Below are 23,400 nucleotides of genomic sequence, written 5' to 3'. Positions count from 1 at the left end.
CAAAAAACTTTTTTTAATCATTTTTCACAAATGTATTAAAAAAAAGAAAAACAGAAATACCTTATTTAAGTAAGTGTTCAGACCCTTTGCTATCATACTCGAAATTGAGCTCAGGTGCATCCTGTTTCCGGTAATCATTTTTGAGATGTTTCTACAACTTGATTGGAGTCCACCTGTGGTAAATTCAATTGCTTGGACATGATTTGTAAAGGCACACACCTGTCTATATAAGGTCCCATAGTTGACAGTGCATGTCAGAGGAAAAACCAAGCCATGAGGTCAAAGGAATTATCCATAGAGCTCAGAGACAAGAATGTGTCGAGGAGCAGATCTGGGGAAGGGTACCAAAGCATTTCTGCAGCATTGAAGGTCCCCAAGAACACAGTGGCCTCCATCATTCTTAAATGGAAGAAGTTTGGAACCACTAAGACTCTTCCTAGAGCTGGCCACCCGGCCAAACTGAGCAATCGGGGGAGAAGGGCCTTGGTCAGGGAGGTGACCAAGAACCCGATGGTCACTCTGACAGAGTTCCTCTGTGGAGATGCGAGAACCTTCCAGAAGGACAACCATCTCTCTCAATCAGGCCTTTATTGTAGAGTGGCCAGACAGAAGCCACTCCTCAGTAAAAGGAACATGACAGCCTGCTTGGAGTTTGCCTAAAGGCACCTGAAGACACTCAGACCATGAGAAACAAGATTCTCTGGTCTGATGAATCCAAGATTGAACTCTTTGGCCTGAATGCAAAGCATCACATCTGAAGGAAACCCGGCACCATCCCTACGGTGAAGCATGGTGGTGGCAACATCATGCTGTGGGGATGTTTTTCAGAGGCAGGGACTGGGAGACATGTCAGGATCAAGGGAAAGATTAACGGAGCACAGTACAGAGAGATTCTTGATGAAAACCTGCTCCAGAGTACTCAGGACCTCAGACTGGGACCAAGTGTTCACCTTCCAACAAGACAACGAACCTAAGCACACAGCCAAGACAACGCCGGCGTGTCCTTGAAGGGCCCAGCCAGAGCCCGGACTTGAACCCGTTCTAACATCTCTGGAGAGACCTGAAAATAGCTGTGCAGCGACGCTCCTCTTCTAACCTGACAGCGCTTGAGAGGATCTGCAGAGAAGAATGAGAGAAAATCCCCAAATACAGGTGTGCGAAGCTTGTACCGTCATACCCAAGACTCAAGGCTGTAATCGCTGCCAAAGGTGCTTCAACAAAGTACTGAGTAAAGGGTCTGAATACTTATAAATGTCATGTTTCCATTTATTACTTTTTATACATTTGCAAAAATGTCTAAAAACCTATTTTGCTTTGTCGTTATGGGGTATAGTGTGTAGATTGAAGAGCGAAAAAAAGATTTAATCAATTTTAGAATTAGGCTATAACGTAACAACAACAAAAAAGTCAAGGGGTCTGAATACTTTCTGAATGCACTGAATATCTGGAAAACTGGCCCCAAGAGCATTGCTTATGTGTCCTTAGATGACTTCTCTCACATATCTTGTTTAGACTATTGAAGTCCAACCACCCCCATGATACCTTTCTCTCCCTGTCTCCTCTCCCCCTATAGCGGTCCCAACAGTAAGCAGCGAGCACCGCGTCATGTGATGTGTAGTGTGTCTGTCGACCCTAAAGCCTTGACCTCTCATCCCTGACCCCGTGAGGTCACAGATGGTCCATATCTGGCCCGACCCAGGAGACTTCCTCCATCCTGATCCTCAACAACAGTCAGTGAGCAGTGTGTTGTTGGTGTGTGTGTTGTGTTCTGGCTGAACACTCCAGCGGCACCCTGACCACCTCCTAACACCACCCACCTCCTTGGGCATGCCTCAGGTACACCACTGATCTCTGGATATTCTGTGCCGTACTAAGAGTCGTTTTTTTAGCTGTTTTATTTGAGTGAAGGTGATAAAATGGCTTTCCAACTTGAATATTGATATTAATTGACTGTCTAAATATCTTGTCCTGTAATTATACATGTACAACAGAGATTGTGATTCTGATACTGATTACAGACAATATATTTAGACAGAAGTTCTATTCTGTTTGTAATGATGCTAGTGAAAATGGTAACTCAGCAGAGTAATGTGTGTGTGTGTGTGTGTGTGTGTATGTGTGTGTGTGTGTGTGTGTGTGTGTCCTATAGCCGGGCATGAATGGGATGGAGCCTGCGTTTGGCGAGGCATATGGGAGCCGTGGCTGTCTCCTCAGCCCCTACCCCCTGGCTGTCTCCCCTCTAGGGGGCAGGACCGAATATGACCAGGTAACTAACTCACTAACTGCTTGTAATTGCTTCTAAGGTCCAGGCGTCTGACACATGAACAGGTGTTTTATTATGTGCCAGTCTTGTCCTTGTAATCTGCTCTACTACCACACTACCTGGACTGCATGTTATTACACTGTTATTACACTGTTATTACACTTATTACACTTATTACACTGTTATTACACTGTTATTACACTGTTATTACTATGTTCTATCAGTTAACAGACATGCCTGTTGTTTATTATGGTGACGTCACCACAGAGTTGTAATGAACAACACTCTATTTCTATGTCTGTAACATAGATCAATGTAAAGTAACGGCACATTCTAACCATGTCAACAATGAACAATCCTCCCTCCTTACCTCCCTCCCTCCCTCCGTCCTTACCCCCTTACCTCCTCCCTCCCTCCTTACCCCCTTACCACCTCCCTCCCTCCCTCCCTACCCCCTTACCTCCTTACCTCCCTCCCTCCCTCCTTACCTCCCTCCCACCCTCCTTACCTCCCTCCCTCCCTCAGAGCGTGCTCCTGATGCTGGGCTCTCCAGCGACGCCCCGGAAACGGCCCTTCGAGTTGCTAAGCGACCTGGTGGACGACGGGGGCTTCGGCGAGGAGCTGCACGTGGAGCGCTGGGACGTGTCGGCGCTGGATGACATCACGCGGTACACCAAGCTGGGCCTCGGGGGGGAGCTGGCGAGCACAGAGGACGCCGTGCTGATGGGCCGTTGGAGCGGGACCCGGGAGGAAGAGGAGGAGGAGGAGGAGAGGAGGAAGAGGAAGGCACAGGCCATAGCTCAGCAGCAGACATCACATGTAACCACGATGATGGTAACACATCTCCACGGAAACGGCATCACGATGACCCCCGACCCCTGTCTAGGCCACGCCCAGAGAGGCAGGGTGGTCAGAGAGGAGGTGGGACTTGATGTTACCATGGCGATGGAAAGGGTGACAGAAAAAGGAGGACAGGATGGGGGGATGAGGGTTCCTACGGTGGAGGTGTACCAGGTGGCAGAGGAGGAGGAGGTTGCTGCAGCTGTGTTGGCAGCGGCTGAAGTCATTGCCGCAGTGACGGAGACGTCTGGGATTCTTCCGGGGGGGTCAGTGTTGGAACACAACTACTCTCTGACCCAGGGGGCTGATAGACCCTCGCCCTCCAGCCCCAGCTCTGAGACAGAGACAGAAGAGGAGGTAGAGGGGCAGGAGGAGGGAGAGAGGGAGGAGGAGGAGGAGGAGGAGGAGGAGAGGGAAGAGCAAGAAGAGGTATTGGTGGAGGAGGAAGAGGAGGAAGAGGAGGAGGAGGAGGAGGAGGAAGGGGAGGACGGAGCAGGGGATGAGACTGCGGTGGAAGCAGAACTGTCCAGCTCATCAGAAACAGAATTTGGTGAGTTCTGGATTAGGGAGTTCTGGAGTTTATAATGTCATCTTTGGGGCGGCAGCGTAGCCTAGTGGTTAGAGCGTTGGACTAGTAACCTGAAGGTTGCACGATTGAATCCCTGAGCTGACAAGGTACAAATCTGTCATTCTTCTCCTGAACAAGGCAGTTAACCCACTGTTCCTAGGCCGTCATTGAAAATAAGAATTTGTTCTTATTAACTGACTTTCCTAGTTAAATCAAATTAAACTAAATAAAAAATCTGGAATGTCTCAGAGCTTTGATATGAGTCATAGCTATGTCACTTTTTCTACTCTATTTTCTTCTGCGTATCTTCTGTCATTCCTGCAAATGTGAAAAGTTTTGGTTGAGCCAATCTCAGCCATTTGATATCAGACAGAGTAACTGATATGTGTTCATGAAACATCACTCTGCCTTGTTTTGGTGTCTATTGTCACACTCCTATTGTTGTATGGTGTGTGTGTGTTTGTCTGGTGGTGTGTGTGTGTTTTTGTGTTTGTCTGGTGGTGTGTGTGTTTGTCTGGCGGTGTGTGTGTGTGTGTGTGTGTGTGTGTGTGTGTGTGTGTGTGTGTGTGTGTGTGTGTTTGTCTGGCGGTGTGTGTGTGTTTGTCTGGCGGTGTGTGTGTGTTTGTCTGGCGGTGTGTGTGTGTCTTTGTCTGGCGGTGTGTGTGTGTCTTTGTCTGGCGGTGTGTGTGTGTGTTTGTCTGGCGGTGTGTGTGTGTTTGTCTGGCGGTGTGTGTGTGTCTTTGTCTGGCGGTGTGTGTGTGTCTTTGTCTGGCGGTGTGTGTGTGTGTTTGTCTGGCGGTGTGTGTGTGTTTGTCTGGCGGTGTGTGTGTGTTTGTCTGGCGGTGTGTGTGTGTGTGTGTGTGTGTTTGTCTGGCGGTGTGTGTGTGTGTTTGTCTGGCGGTGTGTGTGTGTGTTTGTCTGGCGGTGTGTGTGTGTTTGTCTGGCGGTGTGTGTGTGTTTGTCTGGCGGTGTGTGTGTGTGTGTGTGTGTGTGTGTTTGTCTGGCGGTGTGTGTGTGTGTGTGTGTGTTTGTCTGGCGGTGTGTGTGTGTGTGTGTGTGTTTGTCTGGCGGTGTGTGTGTGTGTGTGTGTGTGTTTGTCTGGCGGTGTGTGTGTGTGTGTGTGTGTGTTTGTCTGGCGGTGTGTGTGTGTGTGTGTGTTTGTCTGGCGGTGTGTGTGTGTGTGTGTGTTTGTCTGGCGGTGTGTGTGTGTGTGTGTTTGTCTGGTGGTGTGTGTGTGTGTGTGTGTGTGTGTGTGTGTGTGTGTGTTTGTCTGGCGGAGTGTGTGTGTGTGTTTGTCTGGCAGAGTGTGTGTGTGTGTTTGTCTGGCGGAGTGTGTGTGTGTGTTTGTCTGGCGGTGTGTGTGTGTTTGTCTGGCGGTGTGTGTGTGTGTTTGTCTGGCGGTGTGTGTGTGTGTTTGTCTGGCGGAGTGTGTGTTTGTCTGGCGGTGTGTTTGTCTGGCGGTGTGTGTGTGTGTGTGTGTGTGTTTGTCTGGCGGTGTGTGTGTGTGTTTGTCTGGCGGTGTGTGTGTGTGTGTTTGTCTGGCGGTGTGTGTGTGTGTCTGTGTGTTTGTCTGGCGGTGTGTGTGTGTGTGTCTGTGTGTTTGTCTGGCGGTGTGTGTGTGTGTGTCTGTGTGTTTGTCTGGCGGTGTGTGTGTGTGTGTGTGTTTGTCTGGCGGTGTGTGTGTGTGTGTGTGTGTGTGTGTGTGTGTTTGTCTGGCGGTGTGTGTGTGTGTGTGTTTGTCTGGCGGTGTGTGTGTGTGTGTGTGTTTGTCTGGCGGTGTGTGTGTGTGTGTGTGTGTTTGTCTGGCGGAGTGTGTGTGTTTGTCTGGCGGAGTGTGTGTGTGTGTTTGTCTGGCGGAGTGTGTGTGTGTGTTTGTCTGGCGGAGTGTGTGTGTTTGTCTGGCGGTGTGTGTGTGTGTGTGTGTGTTTGTCTGGCGGTGTGTGTGTGTGTGTTTGTCTGGCGGTGTGTGTGTGTGTTTGTCTGGCGGAGGGTGTGTGTGTGTGTGTGTGTGTGTGTGTGTGTGTGTGTGTGTGTGTGTGTGTGTGTGTGTGTGTGTGTGTGTGTGTGTGTGTGTGTGTGTGTGTGTGTGGCGGAGGGTGTGTGTGTGTGTCTGGCGGAGGGTGTGTGTGTCTGGCGGAGGGTGTGTGTGTGTGTGTGTCTGGCGGAGGGTGTGTGTGTGTGTGTGTGTGTGTGTGTCTGGCGGAGGGTGTGTGTGTGTGTGTGTGGTGTGTGTGTGTGTTTGTCTGGCGGAGGGTGTGTGTTTGTCTGGCGGAGTGTGTGTATGTGTGTGTGTGTGTGTGTGTGTTTGTCTGGCGGAGGGTGTGTATGTGTGTGTTTGTTTGTTTGGCGGAGGGTGTGTGTTTGTCTGGCGGAGTGTGTGTGTGTGTGTGTGTTTGTCTGGCGGAGTGTGTGTGTGTTTGTCTGGCGGTGTGTGTGTGTGTGTGTGTGTGTGTGTGTGTGTGTGTGTGTGTGTGTGTGTGTGTGTGTGTGTGTGTGTGTGTGTGTGTGTGTGTTTGTCTGGCGGAGGGTGTGTGTGTGTGTGTGTTTGTCTGTCTGGCGGAGGGTGTGTGTGTGTTTGTCTGGCGGAGTGTGTGTGTGTGTTTGTCTGGCGGAGGGTGTGTGTGTGTGTGTGTGTGTGTGTGTGTGTGTGTGTGTGTGTGTGTGTGTGTGTGTGTGTGTGTGTGTTTGTCTGGCGGAGGGTGTGTGTGTGTGTGTGTGTGTTTGTCTGGCGGAGGGTGTGTGTGTGTGTGTGTGTGTGTGTGTGTGTGTGTGTGTGTGTGTGTTTGTCTGGCGGAGGGTGTGTGTGTGTGTGTGTGTGTGTGTGTTTGTCTGGCAAATCAAATCATATTTTATTAGTCACATACACATGGTTAGCAGATGTTAATGCGAGTGTAACGAAATGCTTGTGCTTCTAGTTGCAACAATGCAGTAATATCTAACAAGTAACAATTTCACAACTACCTTTTACACACAAGTGTAAAGGAATGAATAAGTATATGTACATATAAATATATGAATGAGCGATGGCCGAACGGCATAGACAAGATGCAGTAGATGGTATAGAGTACAGTATATACATATGAGATGAGTAATGTAGGGTATGTAAACATTATATTAAGTGCCATTGTTTAAAGTGATTAGTGATACATTTATTACATCCAATTTTTAATTATTAAAGTGGCTAGAGATGAGTCAGTATGTTGGCAGCAGCCACTCAATGTTAGTGATGTCTGAGGGCCTTGAGATAGAAGCTGTTTTTCAGTCTCTCGGTTCCAGCTTTGATGCACCTGTACTGACCTCACCTTCTGGATGATAGCGGGGTGAACAGGCAGTGGCTCGGGTGGTTGTTGTCCTTGATGATCTTTTTGGCCTTCCTGTGACATTGGGTGGTGTAGGTGTCCTGGAGGGCAGGTATTTTGCCCCCAGTGATGCGTTGTGCAGACCTCACTACCCTCTGGAGAGCCCTGCGGTTGTGGGCGGAGCAGTTGCCGCACCAGGCAGTGATACAGCCTGACAGGATGCTCTCGATTGTGCATCTGTAAAAGTTTGTGTGTTTTTGGTGACAAGCCGAATTTCTTCAGCCTCCTGAGGTTCAAGAGGCGCTGCTGCACCTTCTTCACCACGCAGTCTGTGTGGGTGGACCATTTCTGTTTGTCCGTGTTGTGATCGCCGAGGAACTTAATTTTCCACCCTCTCCACTACTGTCCCGTCGATGTGCATAGGGGGCTGCTCCCTCTGCTGTTTCCTGAAGTCCATGATCATCTCCTTTGTTTTGTTGACGTTGAGTGTGAGGTTATTTTCCTGACATCACACTCCAAGGGCCCTCACCTCCTCCCTGTAGGCCGTCTCGTTGTTGTTGGTAATCAAGCCTACCACTGTAGTGTCGTCTGCACACTTGATGATTGAGTTGCATGGCCACGCAGTCGTGGGTGAACAGGGAGTACAGGAGAGGTCTCAGAACACACCCTTGTGGGGCCCCAGTGTTGAGGATCAGCAGGGTGGAGATGTTGTTTCCTACCCTCACCACCTGGGGGCGGCCCGTCAGGAAGTCCAGGACCCAGTTGCACAGGGAGGGGTCGAGACCCAGTGTCTCGAGCTTAATGACGAGTTTGGAGGGTACTATGGTGTTAAATGCTGAGCTGTAATCAATGAACAGCATTCTTACATAGGTATTCCTCTTGTCCAGATGGGATACTGCAGTGTGCAGTGTGATGGCGATTGCATCGTCAGTGGACCCGTTGGGGCGGTAAGCGAATTGGAGTGGGTCTAGGGTGACAGGTAGGGTGGAGGTGATATGGTCCTTGACTAGTCTCTCAGAGTGTGTGTGTGTGTGTGTTTGTGTGTTTGTCCGGTGGTGTGTGTGTGTGTTATTCCCTCTATAAGTCAAGGTGGTTGAGACAGACTGGATGGCCCTGGTCCCCCCCCCCCCCCCCACCCCACACACACACACACACACACCACACACACACACACACACACACACACACCAGCGTTACACCACGAGCTACATAACCAAGCAGTGAGGGCTCTGTCTGAGTCAGTCAGCCTCTAGTTGAAACAGCCAGGGTGTGAAGCCCAGTTTACAGGGAACAGGGACATGAGTGCTGACTGGAGGAATGTTGAGAGCACTGGAGTGGATGATGTACTGGGAATGAACCTGCTGCATATGCACATCTTCTTATTTGTTTGTGTGTGATTTATTTTTTTATAGAGGAGCATTTAGTTGTGTGGGCGCATATGTTAACATATTTTTCTATTCGGGGGGGCTGTGTGTGTGTGTCTACGTGTGTGTGTGTGTGTCTACGTGTGTGTGTCTGTGTGTATCATCTCTGACGTCCCTGTCCCTCTCCAGAGGTGGAACCAGAGCGGGGGTGTGGTCCAGGGGAACGGCCCCAGAAGAGAAGGTGTTTCTGGGAGTACCGCCACGCTCACGCACGGGACTCTGGGAGACAGAAGAAGACTGGAGGGGAGGTCCGATGGTCCCTCTCCTGGAGCTCTAGCACCCTACCTAGTACCCTATACCGCAGAGAGGGTAAGCACACTAGAACTACGTAGCGCACCTCTTGTAAACTACCTAGTACACTATCTAGAGAGGGTAGGCACCCTACCTCGTCACTTCTTCTTCTTCTGTGGTCGTTATAATGAACTTATTCTGAGTGCTTAGTGCTCCACAGCTGGTTTGTAACTCATCCCTCTCTCCTCAGGAAAGAAGGGAAGGCGTAAAGCGAGGAAGACGGACGCCAGCGACCTGACCCCTAACCCTGTGAAGCTCACAAACATCGGCGAACAGCTGCAGAAACTCAACGCCACCATAGATGGGATGGGTCCTGTTAACGACCTGCCTGTTGTGGCCAGGGCACGCTCCCGCAAAGAGAAGAACAAACTAGCTTCCAGGTACGGAGGGAGGAAGAGAAGTTTATTCGTTGTTCGGCCCACAGAACAACACCATCTCTATCTATCTATCTATCTATCTATCTATCTATCTATCTATCTATCTATCTATCTATCTATCTATCTATCTATCTATCTATCTATCTATCTATCTATCTATCTATCTATCTATCTATCTTATCTATCTTATCTATCTATCTATCTATCTATCTATCTATCTATCTATCTATCTATCTATCTATCTATCTATCTATCTATCTATCTATCTGATGGAGTGTGTCCTGACAGTACTTGTGTGTTCACAGGGCCTGTCGGTTGAAGAAGAAAGCGCAGCACGAAGCCAACAAGATCAAGCTGTGGGGACTCAACCAGGAGTACGGTTAGTACCAACATGGCAACCCTAACCCTCCTCTCCCTTTCCTTCCTCTACCAAACCTGCCAACCCTAACCCTACTCTTCTTTTTCTTCCCCTACCAAACATGGCAACCCTAACCTTCCTCTCCCTTTCCTTCTTCTACCATACCTGGCAACCCTAACCTTCCTCTCCCTTTCCTTCCTCTACCAAACCTGGCAACCCTAACCTTCCTCTCCCTTTCGTTCTTCTACTAAACCTGGCAACCCTAACCTTCCTCTCCCTTTCCTTCTTCTACCAAACCTGGCAACCAAGGCCTCCTTTCCCTTGTCACTGACTGCTACCAATGTGCTATCGTGAGAATGATTATTGAGAGATCTCTTAATAACTAAATACATTCCAAAGGGCAGGTTTAACAGAGCAAATTAAATTAAATGTATCATCAATGAGACTATTAAGGCGTATGCAGCATTTGCAAAGTCATCAACAGCTATTGTTTCAATTCAACCTAGGGTTCAACTAAAAATAGACAATTCAATTGTTTGATTTCACTTTGTTTTTTCAAGTTAATCATTAATATGTTGGATTCACATCTCCATTTCAACCCAAAATCTAAGCTAAAGAATGCACTTTACATGAAGTTTGATTTGATTTAGTCTTATTGTTTAACTTTGATTCTTGGTTGAGATTGAGACGTGAATCCGACACAACAGTGATTCATTTGTAGACAAACTGGAATTAAAGCCAGACTCAGTCAGTGGCAAAGAAATCTACATCTCAACACAATTCAATATCACTTTTAGAATAGTTAACAAATGATATGTTGAATTCACATGTCCCACTAATCCAAAAACCTTTTTTAAGCCAGTGGCTCGGGTTAAACTATCCAAGCATTCGATACCCTTTAAATGTTGATATTTGGTAGCGTTATTACAGGTCAATACTAGTTCTGTACGACACTAAACATCCTAAAGTTAAAGCTGTCTGACAAACCAATGTAACAGTATTTATTCAGCCTTACAAGGAGTAACACTCATGGCCACATGTTGAGTTTAGCCTACAGTAAGTACACATGTCGTTTTATGGCATCGTAGAAAGCCTGCAGGTCTGTGGTCTGTTCACACCTGCTATAATAATCAGAACAGAATCTAAAAACAGCAGTGATCACCATCTGTAATCCAGGTCATTTGGTTGTGCTTTTAGATAAGGCAAAGTGATAACACGTTCATATCTGACTATCCCATTTCAACTTTTGTTGTGCGTTTTAAACGGTTGAAAGTGCAGTGACACACATTTAGATGACATCTTAACCAAAAATCAGACGTTGTTTTTCCATTGGAATTTGGCTTTTAGGCGGATTAAAACATAGTGATAACACTGGGATTTCCACTACTTCTGGCTGTCTTTTTGAGTGCAGGTGTTTCGGCCACTCATCTCTGCCTTGGCAAAATGTCAGTGTTCTCGTCGACCCGCGTGGCATTTTGGAGCGTAAGCTATGCCACCCGTTTTCAAGTCCATTTGCAAATTTTTCATGCATCTGACATGCGTTAATGATAAATAAGGGTGTAATATCCTACAGTTTTCTAGACATTTAGTTTTAATTCTGGTGATAGACTCTTGTTTTACCGATATGGAGCTCCCCCGCTATTTATTTTGCCGGGATGCCGTACTGCCTTTCACCCCCTAGTCTCAACCAAATATTACCCACATTTCCACGTTGAAATGACGTGGTGTGCCCATTGGGAAGCTACAGATGTAGGATCTTAATTTGAGTTTGCTACAGTGGAAAATAATCCTGCAACAACAGGAAATTTGAATTATTAGGTGGATTATAATTCCTTGTAGGGGTTGATACATTTTACATTAGGGCAAAATAAGTCTGACATTTTAAAGTGGAATTTACAAACTTTAGAAGCCTTTTTAAACCTTGAATACACTACAAGTTTTCATTTCCTGCTGTGCATGAAAATGATCAGCAACAAAAGACAGATCAAATGAAGATCCTACATCTGTAGGATTGTGCATACGCATAATGGTTTCTATGGTACAGCACCGTAGGGGAAAATAGAACAAAGACGCTCTTCCCCTCTGCTCCTCTCTGTAAAACAACACGCTCTGTGTATCAGGTAGAACTGATGGGAATGCAACACAGCACAACGCCTGTAGTGAAGCTCCCTCCCTCCCTCCCCCTAGTTGGACCTAACCCTCCTTTCCTTCTCCAGATGAACCTAGCAACCCTACCCTCCCCCAATCCAAACCTGGCAACTCAAAACCTCTTCTCCCCTTTCCTCTGCCCAAACCTGGCAACTTCCCCACCTCCCTCCCCTACCCAGTCCCATCCAAACCTGACAACCTCCCTCTGCTCTCCATCCTCTCCCCCAGTCAAATCTCCCCCTCCGCTTCCCCAGTCAAACCTGGCAACCCCGGGTTAACCTGTTGGAATCTCCCAAACAGCCCTTTTGTTGCAGGAATTCCAAACATTCCAGAAGGCGGGCCAACATTGCGCTGCCTGAACGGGCGGGGGCTTGTGATTGGGCCTTAGTGACGGATGGAGGGAAGGAGGGAAGGAAGGGGACTAACAGAGGTCTAGGAGCTGGAGGCTAGGCAGGAGTTTCACCTCATTTGCTCCCTCTCTTCATTTCCTCCCTCTCTCCCTTGCTCTCTCTCTCACCTCCCACCACCCCATAAACACACACACTCCCCTCTCTCTTCCTTCCTTTCTCTCGTTTTATATGTGTATACAAGCCTCATGTTTCCATGTGTATAAGCAGTGGACTGGGGAGTTCACTTCAAAATAACTGGAGCTGGGACACCTGCCAACTCTGGACAGCCTGACCTCCATTACTCTACAAAGTTGTGTGTGTGTGTGTGTGTGTGTGTGTGTGTGTGTCTGTGTGTTTAGTGTCTCCCAGAGAGCCTGTCCTTCGGAGGCAATAGAAGGAAATCTGGAGCGAAGGATGAAAGATGTGTGTGAAAAGAAAGAGAGGAGGGGTGGGCTGTGTCCCCTACAGGGAGATTATTATCTGTATTAAGGAGACAGAGAGCATTATGGGAACTGTAGTACATCATGCTATATTATCCATCTTCTGCCTGCCAACTGAAGCCCATTCAAATAGAGCACATTGAGTTCATTATACTATGAACTGAATAGTATACTGCTACTTCAACAGATTTTGATGTTGTTTAGTGTGTGTGTGTGTGTGTGTGTGTGTGTAGAGAACCTTTTGGGGGCGTTGCTGAGGATCAAGGAGGTGATTGGTCAACGGGTGGAGCGCAGCGGAGAAGAGGTGGACAAAGATGAACGAGGGATGACCCAGAGACTGGAGGATATACTGAAAGAGTCCAGTGGTGAGAGAGGGAGGGGGAGCGGGAAGGGAGGAGATTTTCTGGGAACTATATTTAACATTTTTAAATGTTTTATTGTTGGACATAAAAGACTGTAAAAACACCAGCCAAGTGTTTTTATTTTTGGAAATCTGTTCAAAAGTATTCCCACGTATAATAGAGAGGTATATTTATTTATTTAACTAGGCAAGTCCGTTAAGAACAAATTCTTATTTTCAATGAGGGCCTAGGAACAGTGGGTTAACCACTAACCTACCCTCATATCATAACACTACATACAGACATGTCTACCACTAACCTACCCTCATATCATAACACTACATACAGACAGGTCTACCACTAACCTACCTTCATATCATAACACTACATACAGACATGTGTTCAGGGACAGAACGACAGATTTGTACCTTGTCAGCTCGGGGATTCGATCTTGCAACCTCTCTGTTACTAGTCCAATGCTCTAACCACTAGGCTACGCTGCCGCCCCATATATGTGAAATGTAAGCCAGGATTGTGAGATGATTATGTTTTCGATAAATATTATCCACTACCGGTCAAAAGTTTCAGAACACCTACTCATTCAAGGGTTTTTCTTTATGTGTACTAGTTTTACATTGTAGAATAATAGTGAAGACATCAAAACTATGAAATAACACATATGGAATCATGTAGTAACCAAAAATGTGTTAAACAAATCAAAATATATTTAATATTCTTCAAATAGCCACCCTTTGCCTTGATGACAGCTTTGCACACTCTTGGCATTCTCTCAACCAGCTTCACCTGGAATGCTTTGACAACAGTCTTGAAGGAGTTTCCACATACGCTGAGCACTTGTTGGCTGCTTTTCCTTCACTCTGCGGTCCGACTCATCCCAAACCATCTCAATTGAGTTGAGGTCGGGGGATTGTGGAGGCCGGGGTCATCACTCTCCTTCTTGGTAAAATAGCCCTTACACAGCCTGGAGGTGTGTTGGGTCGTTGTCCTGTTGAAATACAAATGATAGTCCTTCTAAACCCAAACCAGATGGGATGGCGTATAGCCACAGAATGCTGTGGTAGCCTTGCTGGTTAAGTGTGCCTTGAATTCTAAATAAATCACAGACAGTGTCACCAGCAAAGCAACCCCACACCATAACACCTCCTCCTCCATGCCTTACGGTGGGAAATACACATGCGGAGATCATCCGTTCACCCACACTGTGTCTCACAAATTCACAGCGGTTGGAACCAAAATCTCAAATTTGGACTCCAGACCAAAGGACAAATTTCCACCGGTCTAATGTCCATTGCTCGTGTTTGTTGGCCCAAGCAAGTCTCTTCATATTATTGGTGTCCTTTAGTAGTGGTTTCTTTGCAGCAATTCGACCACGAAGGCCTTCTCCTCTGAACAGTTGGTTGAGATGTATCTGTTACTTGAACTTTGAATCATTTACTTGGGCTGCAATTTCTGAGGCTGGTAACTCTAATGAACTTATCCTCTGCAGCAGAGGTAACTCTGGGTCTTCCTTTCCTGTGGCAGTCCTCATGAGAGCCAGTGTCATCATAGCGCTTGATGGTTTTTGCGACTGCACTTGAAGAAAGTTTCAAAGTTCTTGACATTTTCCATATTGACTGACCTTCATGTCTTAAAGTAATGATGGACTGTTGTTTCTATTTGCTTATTTGAGTTGTTCTTTTCATAATATGGACTTGGTCTTTAACCAAATAGGGCTATCTTCTGTATACCACCCCTACCTTGTCACAACACAACTGATTGGCTGAAATGCATTAAGAAGGAAAGAAATTCCACAAATTCCAGTCCACAAATTATTTTTAATTATGTTCCGCCCCCTGACTATCCGCCTGCGGCTGAATCTAGTTGATGATCCCTGTATTAAAAGATCCAGCGGTGAGAGATGGAGGGGACGGGGGAAAGGAAGGGAGAGAGGAAGACGGAGGGAGGGGATGGGGGAAAGGAAGGGAGAGAGGGAGGGGACGGGGGAAAGGAAGGGAGAGAGGAAGATGGAGGGAGGGGATGGGGGAGAGGGAGGGAGGGAGGGGACGGGGGAAAGGAAGGGAGAGAGGAAGACGGAGGGAGGGGATGGGGGAGAGGGAGGGAGGGAGGGGACGGGGGAAAGGAAGGGAGAGAGGAAGACGGAGGGAGGGGACGGGGGAAAGGAAGGGAGAGAGGGAGGGAGGGGACGGGAGAGAGGGAGGGAGGGGACGGGGGAAAGGAAGGGAGAGAGGAAGACGGAGGGAGGGGACGGGGGAAAGGAAGGGAGAGAGGGAGGGAGGGGACGGGGGAAAGGAAGGGAGAGAGGAAGACGGAGGGAGGGGACGGGGGAAAGGAAGGGAGAGAGGGAGGGGACGGGGGAAAGGAAGGGAGAGAGGAAGATGGAGGGAGGGGACGGAGGGAAAGGAAGGGAGAGAGGAAAATGGAGGGAGGGGACGGGGAAAGGAAGGGAGAGAGGGAGGGGACGGGGGAAAGGAAGGGAGAGAGGAAGATGGAGGGAGGGGACGGGGGAAAGGAAGGGAGAGAGGAAGATGGAGGGAGGGGATGGGGAAAGGAAGGGAGAGAGGGAGGGGACAGGGGAAAGGAAGGGAGAGAGGAAGATGGAGGGAGGGGATGGGGAGAGAGGGAGGGGACGGGGGAAAGGAAGGGAGAGAGGAAGATGGAGGGAGGGGATGGGGAGAGAGGGAGGGGACGGGGGAAAGGAAGGGAGAGAGGAAGATGGAGGGAGGGGACGGAGGGAAAGGAAGGGAGAGAGGAAGACGGAGGGAGGGGACGGGGGAAAGAAGGGAGAGAGAGAGGGAGGGAGGGGACGGGGGAAAGGAAGGGAGAGAGAGAGGGAGGGAGGGAGGGGACGGGGGAAAGGAAGGGAGAGAGGAAGATGGAGGGAGGGGATGGGGAAAGGAAGGGAGAGAGGGAGGGGACGGGGGAAAGGAAGGGAGAGAGGAAGATGGAGGGAGGGGACGGGGGAAAGAAGGGAGAGAGGGAGGGGACGGGGGAAAGGAAGGGAGAGAGGAAGACGGAGGGAGGGGACGGAGGGAAAGGAAGGGAGAGAGGAAGACGGAGGGAGGGGACGGGGGAAAGAAGGGAGAGAGGGAGGGGACGGGGGAAAGGAAGGGAGAGAGGAAGATGGAGGGAGGGGACGGGGGAAAGGAAGGGAGAGAGGAAGATGGAGGGAGGGGACGGAGGGAAAGGAAGGGAGAGAGGAAGACGGAGGGAGGGGACGGGGGAAAGAAGGGAGAGAGAGAGGGAGGGAGGGAGGGGACGGGGGAAAGAAGGGAGAGAGAGAGGGAGGGAGGGAGGGGACGGGGGAAAGGAAGGGAGAGAGGAAAATGGAGGGAGGGGACGGGGGGAAAGGAAGGGAGAGAGGAAGATGGAGGGAGGGGACAGGGGGAAAGGAAGGGAGAGAGAGAGGGAGGGAGGGAGGGGACGGGGGAAAGGAAGGGAGAGAGGAAGATGGAGGGAGGGAGAGGAAAATGGAGGGAGGGGACGGGGGGAAAGGAAGGGAGAGAGGAAAATGGAGGGAGGGGATGGGGGAAAGAAGCGTAAAGACACAGAGTTCAACAGGGGGAAAGGACGTCTCTCTCTCTCCGTCTCTTCTCTTCTTCTGTATCTACAGTATCTCTATTCTAACCTCGCCATCTGTGTGTTCTCAGGTCCTCTAGTGGCTGGACGGACCAAAGAGTTTGTCCAGAGGATCCTGGAGGTGAGTGGAGGGGGGCTGACCAAGGCTGGGGCCAAGGGCAAAGACACACAGACCCCCCCTGGACCGGGAAAGGAGACGGCTGCCTAATGTACCCCCCATCACCCCTGACCCCCCCTGGACCGGGAGAGGGGACAGCTGCCTAATGTACCCCCCATTACCCCTGACCCCCCCCTGGACCGGGAGAGGGGACAGCTGCCTAATGTACCCCCCATCACCCCTGACCCCCCCCTGGACCGGGAGAGGGGACGGCTGCCTAATGGACTGGCCAACACCACCAGCTCTCCTCCGACACCCCGCGGACACAGCCACCCACTCCTACCGTCCCCCACTACACTCTGTCACCTGGAGAATAGGTGAATGGAGAAAGGGATGGAGAAAGAGAGAGAGAGGAGCAGATGGAGGAGGTGGGGGTTATAGGTCAACAGAGACTGAGGTTTGAGTTCAACCCTCCCCTCTGTTTCCTTCTGTCTCTTCAGTAGCGCTCTGTAACACACTCTTCTTACCTTCAGCTAATCACCAACACAGGCTAGCTGCTGACGGTGTGTGTGTGTGTGTGTGTGTGTGTGTGTGTGTGTGTGTGTGTGTGTGTGTGTAGTATGACTGTGTGTGGTTGGTTTAATCTCTCCCTTCTTCAGTAAACTGTATTGGTATCCCATTGTGCCTATATGAATAGACATTGCACTGTTTGTAGATGATAGAGAAGTTGGCAGGGTGTTGGCATGAGAGTAGGGCAGGAAGAGAAGTGGGAGGGACGGGGGAGGGTCATGTTCATTAGGCCACAATGTTCCTTGGAAGGTTCAGAAAGAAATAGACTGTATGGAACAGACGTGCATCTCTGACATTAGAGTAAGGAGTAATGTCTTCTCTATTCACAACATTGCTATCTGCAACGTTTAGCAGGCTTGGGTACACCCTCCTGGAATAGACCCTGGTAGTAAAGATCAGTGGGATGAGCCTCTTTTGACCAGCGAGCGACGTAATTGGTGCTTACCACAGAGGGCATAAATGAGCACTTTGATTCGTAGCTGTATCCTGTCTATTCCCCTTTGAGAAACACCTGGGTCCAGTTCGTCAGGCACCAAACGTAACAAAAATGACTGAAACAGGGAAGATTACCTGAACTTCTCCAATAAGAAATGCAAATGTTTGTTTTTTTCCATTGCAAAACTTCTTAAAACGTTTTGTTAGGTGCCCTAATGAACATGACCCTGAAAATGCAAGTTCCTTCTCTCAGAACGACCAGAGAACAGAGGATGAACTGTGATAACACCAAACATCAAAGCAACTGTAGCAGCTACGACTTGCGGAGCTTTCATCACAGAGTTAGAAGGAAGAACAATTCACTTTCAAAAAAGTAGCTATTAAATCCAACCGACCAAAGATGACAGGAACAGCTGACATTTCAGAGAACTGAAATGAAAGCTGAAGTGATCAGCTCTTACCCAACCCTCTCACTCCAACTACTACTGCCATTATCCAATCATTCAATCATCAATCTGAAGATGAAGTTGAATTGATTAACAACAACAAAAACGTTGATCGTTTTAATGTTTACCCTCACACATCCTTTATGAAAAGGATGCCTTTTGCTACCTGTATTATTGCCTGAAAGGTCGATTTGATACATCAATCAGACATCCATTAAATAACTGTTAACATTTAAATCTGAGAGGATTGTTGGGTAAGGCTAGCATATACAGGACATGCCCATAGAGATTAATAGAGGGCGCACTTCCCATAAAGTTAGGTGTTCTCTCTTTCCCATCTCTATGGAAGTGACTGAAAGCTCCTATCGGTCTGCCTTTAGCGCTACAGCATAACGCTGTCTGGGTGTTTGTGTTCAATATAAACCGAAAACAAAAAGGGATGCGTCTGTCCTCGACGCCTTCTCCACGCCTTCTGCTTCGTCTGACTCCTAATGTGAACCTGTAGTGCACCTTCCTTTCTTAAAGGCAACAAGAGTCAACAGCTATTGTGGTGGAGCATTTTTGTTACATTTGTCGTTAAAGTTGTTTGTGTTTTGTTGTTTGGTTTTACTCACAAAGCCATGCTCCCACAAAGTGGGGATGGTCTTTTAGCGACTAGAGAGTGTCTGAGTTCTGTTCTGCCCATAGAGTTAGAAAGAGGGCCTATCTTTTTTTTCTACCGCCCTCTTTCTAACTCTATGGTGCTGCCTTTGTTGGTCAAGCCAAAGGTGGTCTTGTAGCAGAAGTCCGACGTGATGCAGACCAGAGTACATTGTGTTTTAAAGGCCAGTGAGTTTCGTTGGTCACGCCAGTCACAAAACCTATTTGCACTGCGGTGGGTACAACCAAACACCTTCTAAAGAGTAACGTATCTGCACCTTTTTTTAAAACATGATTATTGATTGACAGCCTATTTGTTGTATTTGGTCTTGGTTTTCAGCAACAGAAACTGTTGTTGTCTGGGTCTGTAAATGGTGAATATGGTTTCTGGTTCAGTATACTATAGCATACAGTGCTTGGTGAAACGCAACTTCTCACCTGAGCAACAACATGGCAGAATCTTCTGCCAACGTTAAAAGGGCAATGTTGTGTTAACCTTGAAAGAGCAATGTTGTGCTGAAGTTGAAACATTGTGTTAAAGGTCCAATGCAGCCATTTTATCTTAATATCAAATCATTTCTGGGTGAAAATGAAGTACCCGACTGTGATTGTTTCCAGTTAAAATGGTCAAAAAGAAACAAAACAGAAATAGCTTCTTAGCAAAGAGCAATTTCTCAAGCAAGAATTTTGACAGACTGTTTGGGAGTGGTCTGAGTGGGGAAGGGAAAACTGAAAACTAGCTGTTATTGGCAGAGAGGTTTGGAACTCTCTTTCTTATTGGTCTATTAAGTAATTTGTGATGTCACCAGGCAGGCCAAAACTCCATCCCACCAAAACAGGCTGAAATTTCAGGCGGTCTTTTCAAACAGCACTTACAATAAAAGTGCATTATCATATTTTTCATAATTTTGACATATTAACCAAATCAAATGTTATTTGTCACGTGTGCCGAATACAACAGGTGTAGACCTTACTGTGAAATACTTTGCTCAGCAGTCTTATGGCTTGGGGAAGAAGCTGTTAAGGAGCCTTTTGGACCTAGACTTGGCGCTCCGGTACCGCTTGCCGTGCCATTCAGTGGAAATATACATAAAACACAGGAAATCAAATTTTTGTCTGCACTGGGCCTTTAACGTTGAAAGGGAAACGTTGTGTTAACATAGAAAGTGGAATGTTGTGTTCAAGTTGAAAGGCAAATGTTGTGTTTGAAGTGCCTACTAGAGCTATGAGCCACATAACCTACAGTACAGTATGCCTGAACAAAACAACCTAGCAATGAGCATACCTACCTGGCACAGACTGGTTGAATCAACGTTGTTTCCACTTCATTTCAATGAATTTATGTTGACCCAACGTGGAATAAACGTTGAATTGACATCTGTGCCCAGTGGGTATTTACCTAACGATGTACACAGTCAAAGCAACCAAACAAGAGAAGAAATAAATACATTCACGGAGGGACAATTTCAGAGGTGGGAGTGACGGATAGATCACCATGGCGATGTTAAGCAATACTGTTCTGTTTTGTTTTTTTTTCAAAGAGAACCAACCTTGAGAAACCCGGGCTGCGTTCCAGAGCCAATGTTCCATAAAAACATTCCATTCTCACCTATGGAAACTCCATCCTTTAGAACGCCCCACCAGCGGGCTAAAGGGTAATTTACCTTCAACTATTTGGCGCTCAGGTGCACTGGCTGCTGCTGCAGTGATGGTCCTCAAAACTGAGGTGCGAAGATACTTAGAAACACCAATGTCCTGTTTCAATACTTTTAAAAGACATCCTTCTCTTCCTTGACATTATCACTACTATGATTTTCAAGCAGTAGAAGGAATGAAGCATTTTTTAAAGTTTAAAACAGAGCAAGAGGAGAAAAAGGTGGTTATTACACAGTACAAAAACGAAAAACTCATATCAGGCTTCAATCTGGAACGTTTTTGTGTAACTTTGGTAGTCCTGAATGCAGCCCGGAGCACTGTAAGGGAACATGATGCCAAAGACAGATGGTGGCTGGATTAAAAGAAGATACACTGGAGAGGACGACCAAATGGACAGTCAGATCTGACATTACATTGAGGCACCTTTTACTAGGGGACAGACCTCTTCCAAATCGGCCAAAACAACACAATGCTCTCTGAATGTTTTTTTACATTACTCATAATGTGTATCATGATGAACTCACAAACACACGTTGTGATTTGAGCTCAGAGTGGTTAGTACGATAATCATCATCTCTTTTAGGGGTGAACAGGAACTTGCACGTAACTTACATTTTCCCATTGATTTCAATACATGACTAAGTGAAAATTCGACTCAAAGTAAAGTTTGGACTTTCTGTGTTCCAAATGTCCATACTAGCATACCACTGTACCATGTATTATGGAGCAATGTAGTGGGCAGACAGTGTTGTGTACCCAGTGGGCAAAAGCTGGTTGAAATAATAATTACAACTAGTTTATTACCAGAACTGGTTGTAATCTGGTCCTGATAAAGTCATTTCTATCATGTCTTTCGAGCTGGGTAGTATTGACATTAGAATGCAAGCCTTGGTTGATTGCCTCTCTCTGTGTTGGTAAAATGGTGGAGAGTGAGTGTTACTGTACTGTGGTTATATATTTCTCTCTCTCGGAGGCTTCTCTTCTCCACACACACACACACACACACCACACACACACACACACACCGTGCCAGAACAGTCACACAATCTCTTCTCCGGCAGGAGCACTAGCACTGCCCTCCTGCTGCTTTCTGCAACAACAACTGTAGAAATAACTGTAACAAACTCACAAACTGTCGTTTTTTTCCTCCCACTTAGGCCTACACTAACTGGATTCGTTTTTTTTCTTCCTGTTCATGTACCGTTTCATGGGTTGTGTTTTGGGTTAACTTTGATGGAACGGGAGTGGCGGCGAGGTCTTGGCAAGGACACTCTCTCTCTCTACGCTCAGCTAGCATTCCTCCCACTCACTCTGCTTCTCAGAACACGGTTTATTTTTTACCTTGAATAGAGGGGGGTGCCAGGGGAAAGTAGTCGAGTCAGATCTCCACCTTCAGCCCGATTTGCCACCTGGCATATGGGGGGGGACAAGAAGCCAGCCATCTGGCCGATCACAGATTGGGTGCATCCGAACTGACTCCCTGTTCAAGATATAGTGCACTACTTTTCACCAGGGCGCTGGTCAAAAGTAGTCCCCTATAGGGAATAGTGTGCCATTTCAGACCAGCCATTTACCCAGCTCCCTGGTCTAACACAGCCTCACACTAAAGGGAAACTAAACGAGTCGGCCCTGACATACCGAAAGGGAGAGCTAGCCGATCCCAGAGACAGATCCTTCCCGATAATACTGCCTTTAGAAACCCAGTTCTAGAATGCCTTTGAGCAATCGACAACAAGGGCTGAATCCAGTTTGAACTGACAAACAAACGGTTCAACAACAAGTTTGAGCACTGTATTACTTATTACACATTTGTAGGATGCATTTTTCTGCCAAATGTCTAGGCCTATACTGTAGTATGTTATAACGAGGTTGACAACAATACAAAGTATTCTTGCTACTTTTTCCATGTTCATACCAGGAAGAATGGAGCATTGCCTCGTGTTCTAATCTAGTTGGTGTTCTGTAGGTGGAGAACACTATTCTCTCCATTCACTGTCTGAAATGGATGAAACTAAGGAAGGAGGTGAATTCCCCCTCCGCTCAATCAGTGTGTGTGTGTGTGTGTGTGTGTGTGAGAGAGCTGAAGAAGGCTTGTGTGTGCTTTGTTTAAAGCCTGAATGGCCTTGGATGTAAGATGACCCTGGTGGGACTACAGTGACCCCTCAGTGACTGGTCCTGAACTGAAGACTCTCACACACACACACACACACACACACACACACACACACACTACAGACTCACACATTGTCCTCCCAGAGACTGGAGGCCCTCTCCTGTTTCAAAGATGACGTGACGCCCCGAGACAGGAGAGACGGAGACTCTGGGTTTGTTACCCTAAACCCCATCAGGACTGTCAGACACACAGACAGACAGAGGAAGACAAACGATACCCAAACCAATGATTTTCTAACAGAGCAAAGTAAGAAGAGGAATGGACATTCTAGAACACAGATTCTAGAACACGAAGAGCTCTTTTGGAACTGCAAAGTCTCTTCTGGACTACAAACAGGACACATTCCAGAACACCATGTCATGTACAGCACCCCCCATACCCCTTCAGAACTCCTCTACCCCCCCCCCCCCCCCCCCTCTGTTTTCAATAACCTACAATAATCACAATAGTACAATAAACGCTTTGGATGGGCAAAATACAGAATGAAATAAAAAAATAATAAAACCTAAAAGCAGCAAGAAAAAAAAGTACAAAGTGCCGTACAAATAGAAGCCTAATATTTTTGTTTTGTGTTTGTGTGAGTGTACTGTACACCATTATCATGTATATTTTAATATTTATATGCAGCTGTTGTATTAAAGTATATTTTTAAGAAAACACGTTGGTAAGGGTGCTCTTTTTGTTTCCCTAGATAAGAATTTGTTTGGACAGTGGCCCAATCTTCTTAAAGCTTCCCCTTCTTGTTTCCTTTCCTACATTCTTAGCAAACTGAGAGAAAGCAAAACACAAGAGTTTTATTCCAGATAATTCCGTCCCTGAAGAAAGTAAAATGGGGAGAGTCAGCCTTGGTCCGTTGGCACACACACCGACCTGCGCCCGTCTCTCGTACCAGGATGATATAAACACCCAGAATGCCCTGGAAAGTGCCAACTGCCAACCTCGGTTCATGTCAGGGCACATTGACATACGTTACCAAGACCTGCTAAACCAGCTCGGTCGTATACACTAGGCACCAAACAGAAGAAATGGAATGAAACGGAGGGACTACC

General features: G+C 47.4%; 1 protein-coding gene across 5 annotated transcripts in view; it reads left to right on the top strand.

The window, feature by feature from the left end:
* Nucleotides 1-23,008, top strand: part of LOC106591223 (uncharacterized) — a 34,447-nt gene extending 11,439 nt beyond the window's left edge. For all 5 annotated transcript variants that reach the window (XM_045690929.2, XM_045690928.2, XM_045690932.2 and 2 more), the window contains exons 2-9: nt 1,574-1,836; nt 2,150-2,266; nt 2,789-3,653; nt 8,524-8,703; nt 8,876-9,065; nt 9,368-9,441; nt 12,631-12,762; nt 16,407-23,008. In XM_045690929.2, the coding sequence (XP_045546885.1) occupies nt 1,828-1,836; nt 2,150-2,266; nt 2,789-3,653; nt 8,524-8,703; nt 8,876-9,065; nt 9,368-9,441; nt 12,631-12,762; nt 16,407-16,543 (1,704 nt within the window). In that variant the 5' untranslated portion in view covers nt 1,574-1,827 and the 3' untranslated portion in view covers nt 16,544-23,008. The remainder of the gene's footprint in view (nt 1-1,573; nt 1,837-2,149; nt 2,267-2,788; nt 3,654-8,523; nt 8,704-8,875; nt 9,066-9,367; nt 9,442-12,630; nt 12,763-16,406) is intronic.
* Nucleotides 23,009-23,400: the final 392 nt, after the last annotated feature.

The sequence above is a fragment of the Salmo salar genome, chromosome 12 (genome assembly GCF_965601325.2).
Source record: "Salmo salar chromosome 12, fSalSal1, whole genome shotgun sequence".
Lineage (NCBI taxonomy): Eukaryota > Metazoa > Chordata > Actinopteri > Salmoniformes > Salmonidae > Salmo > Salmo salar.
This window is presented reverse-complemented; position numbering and strand designations above follow the sequence as displayed.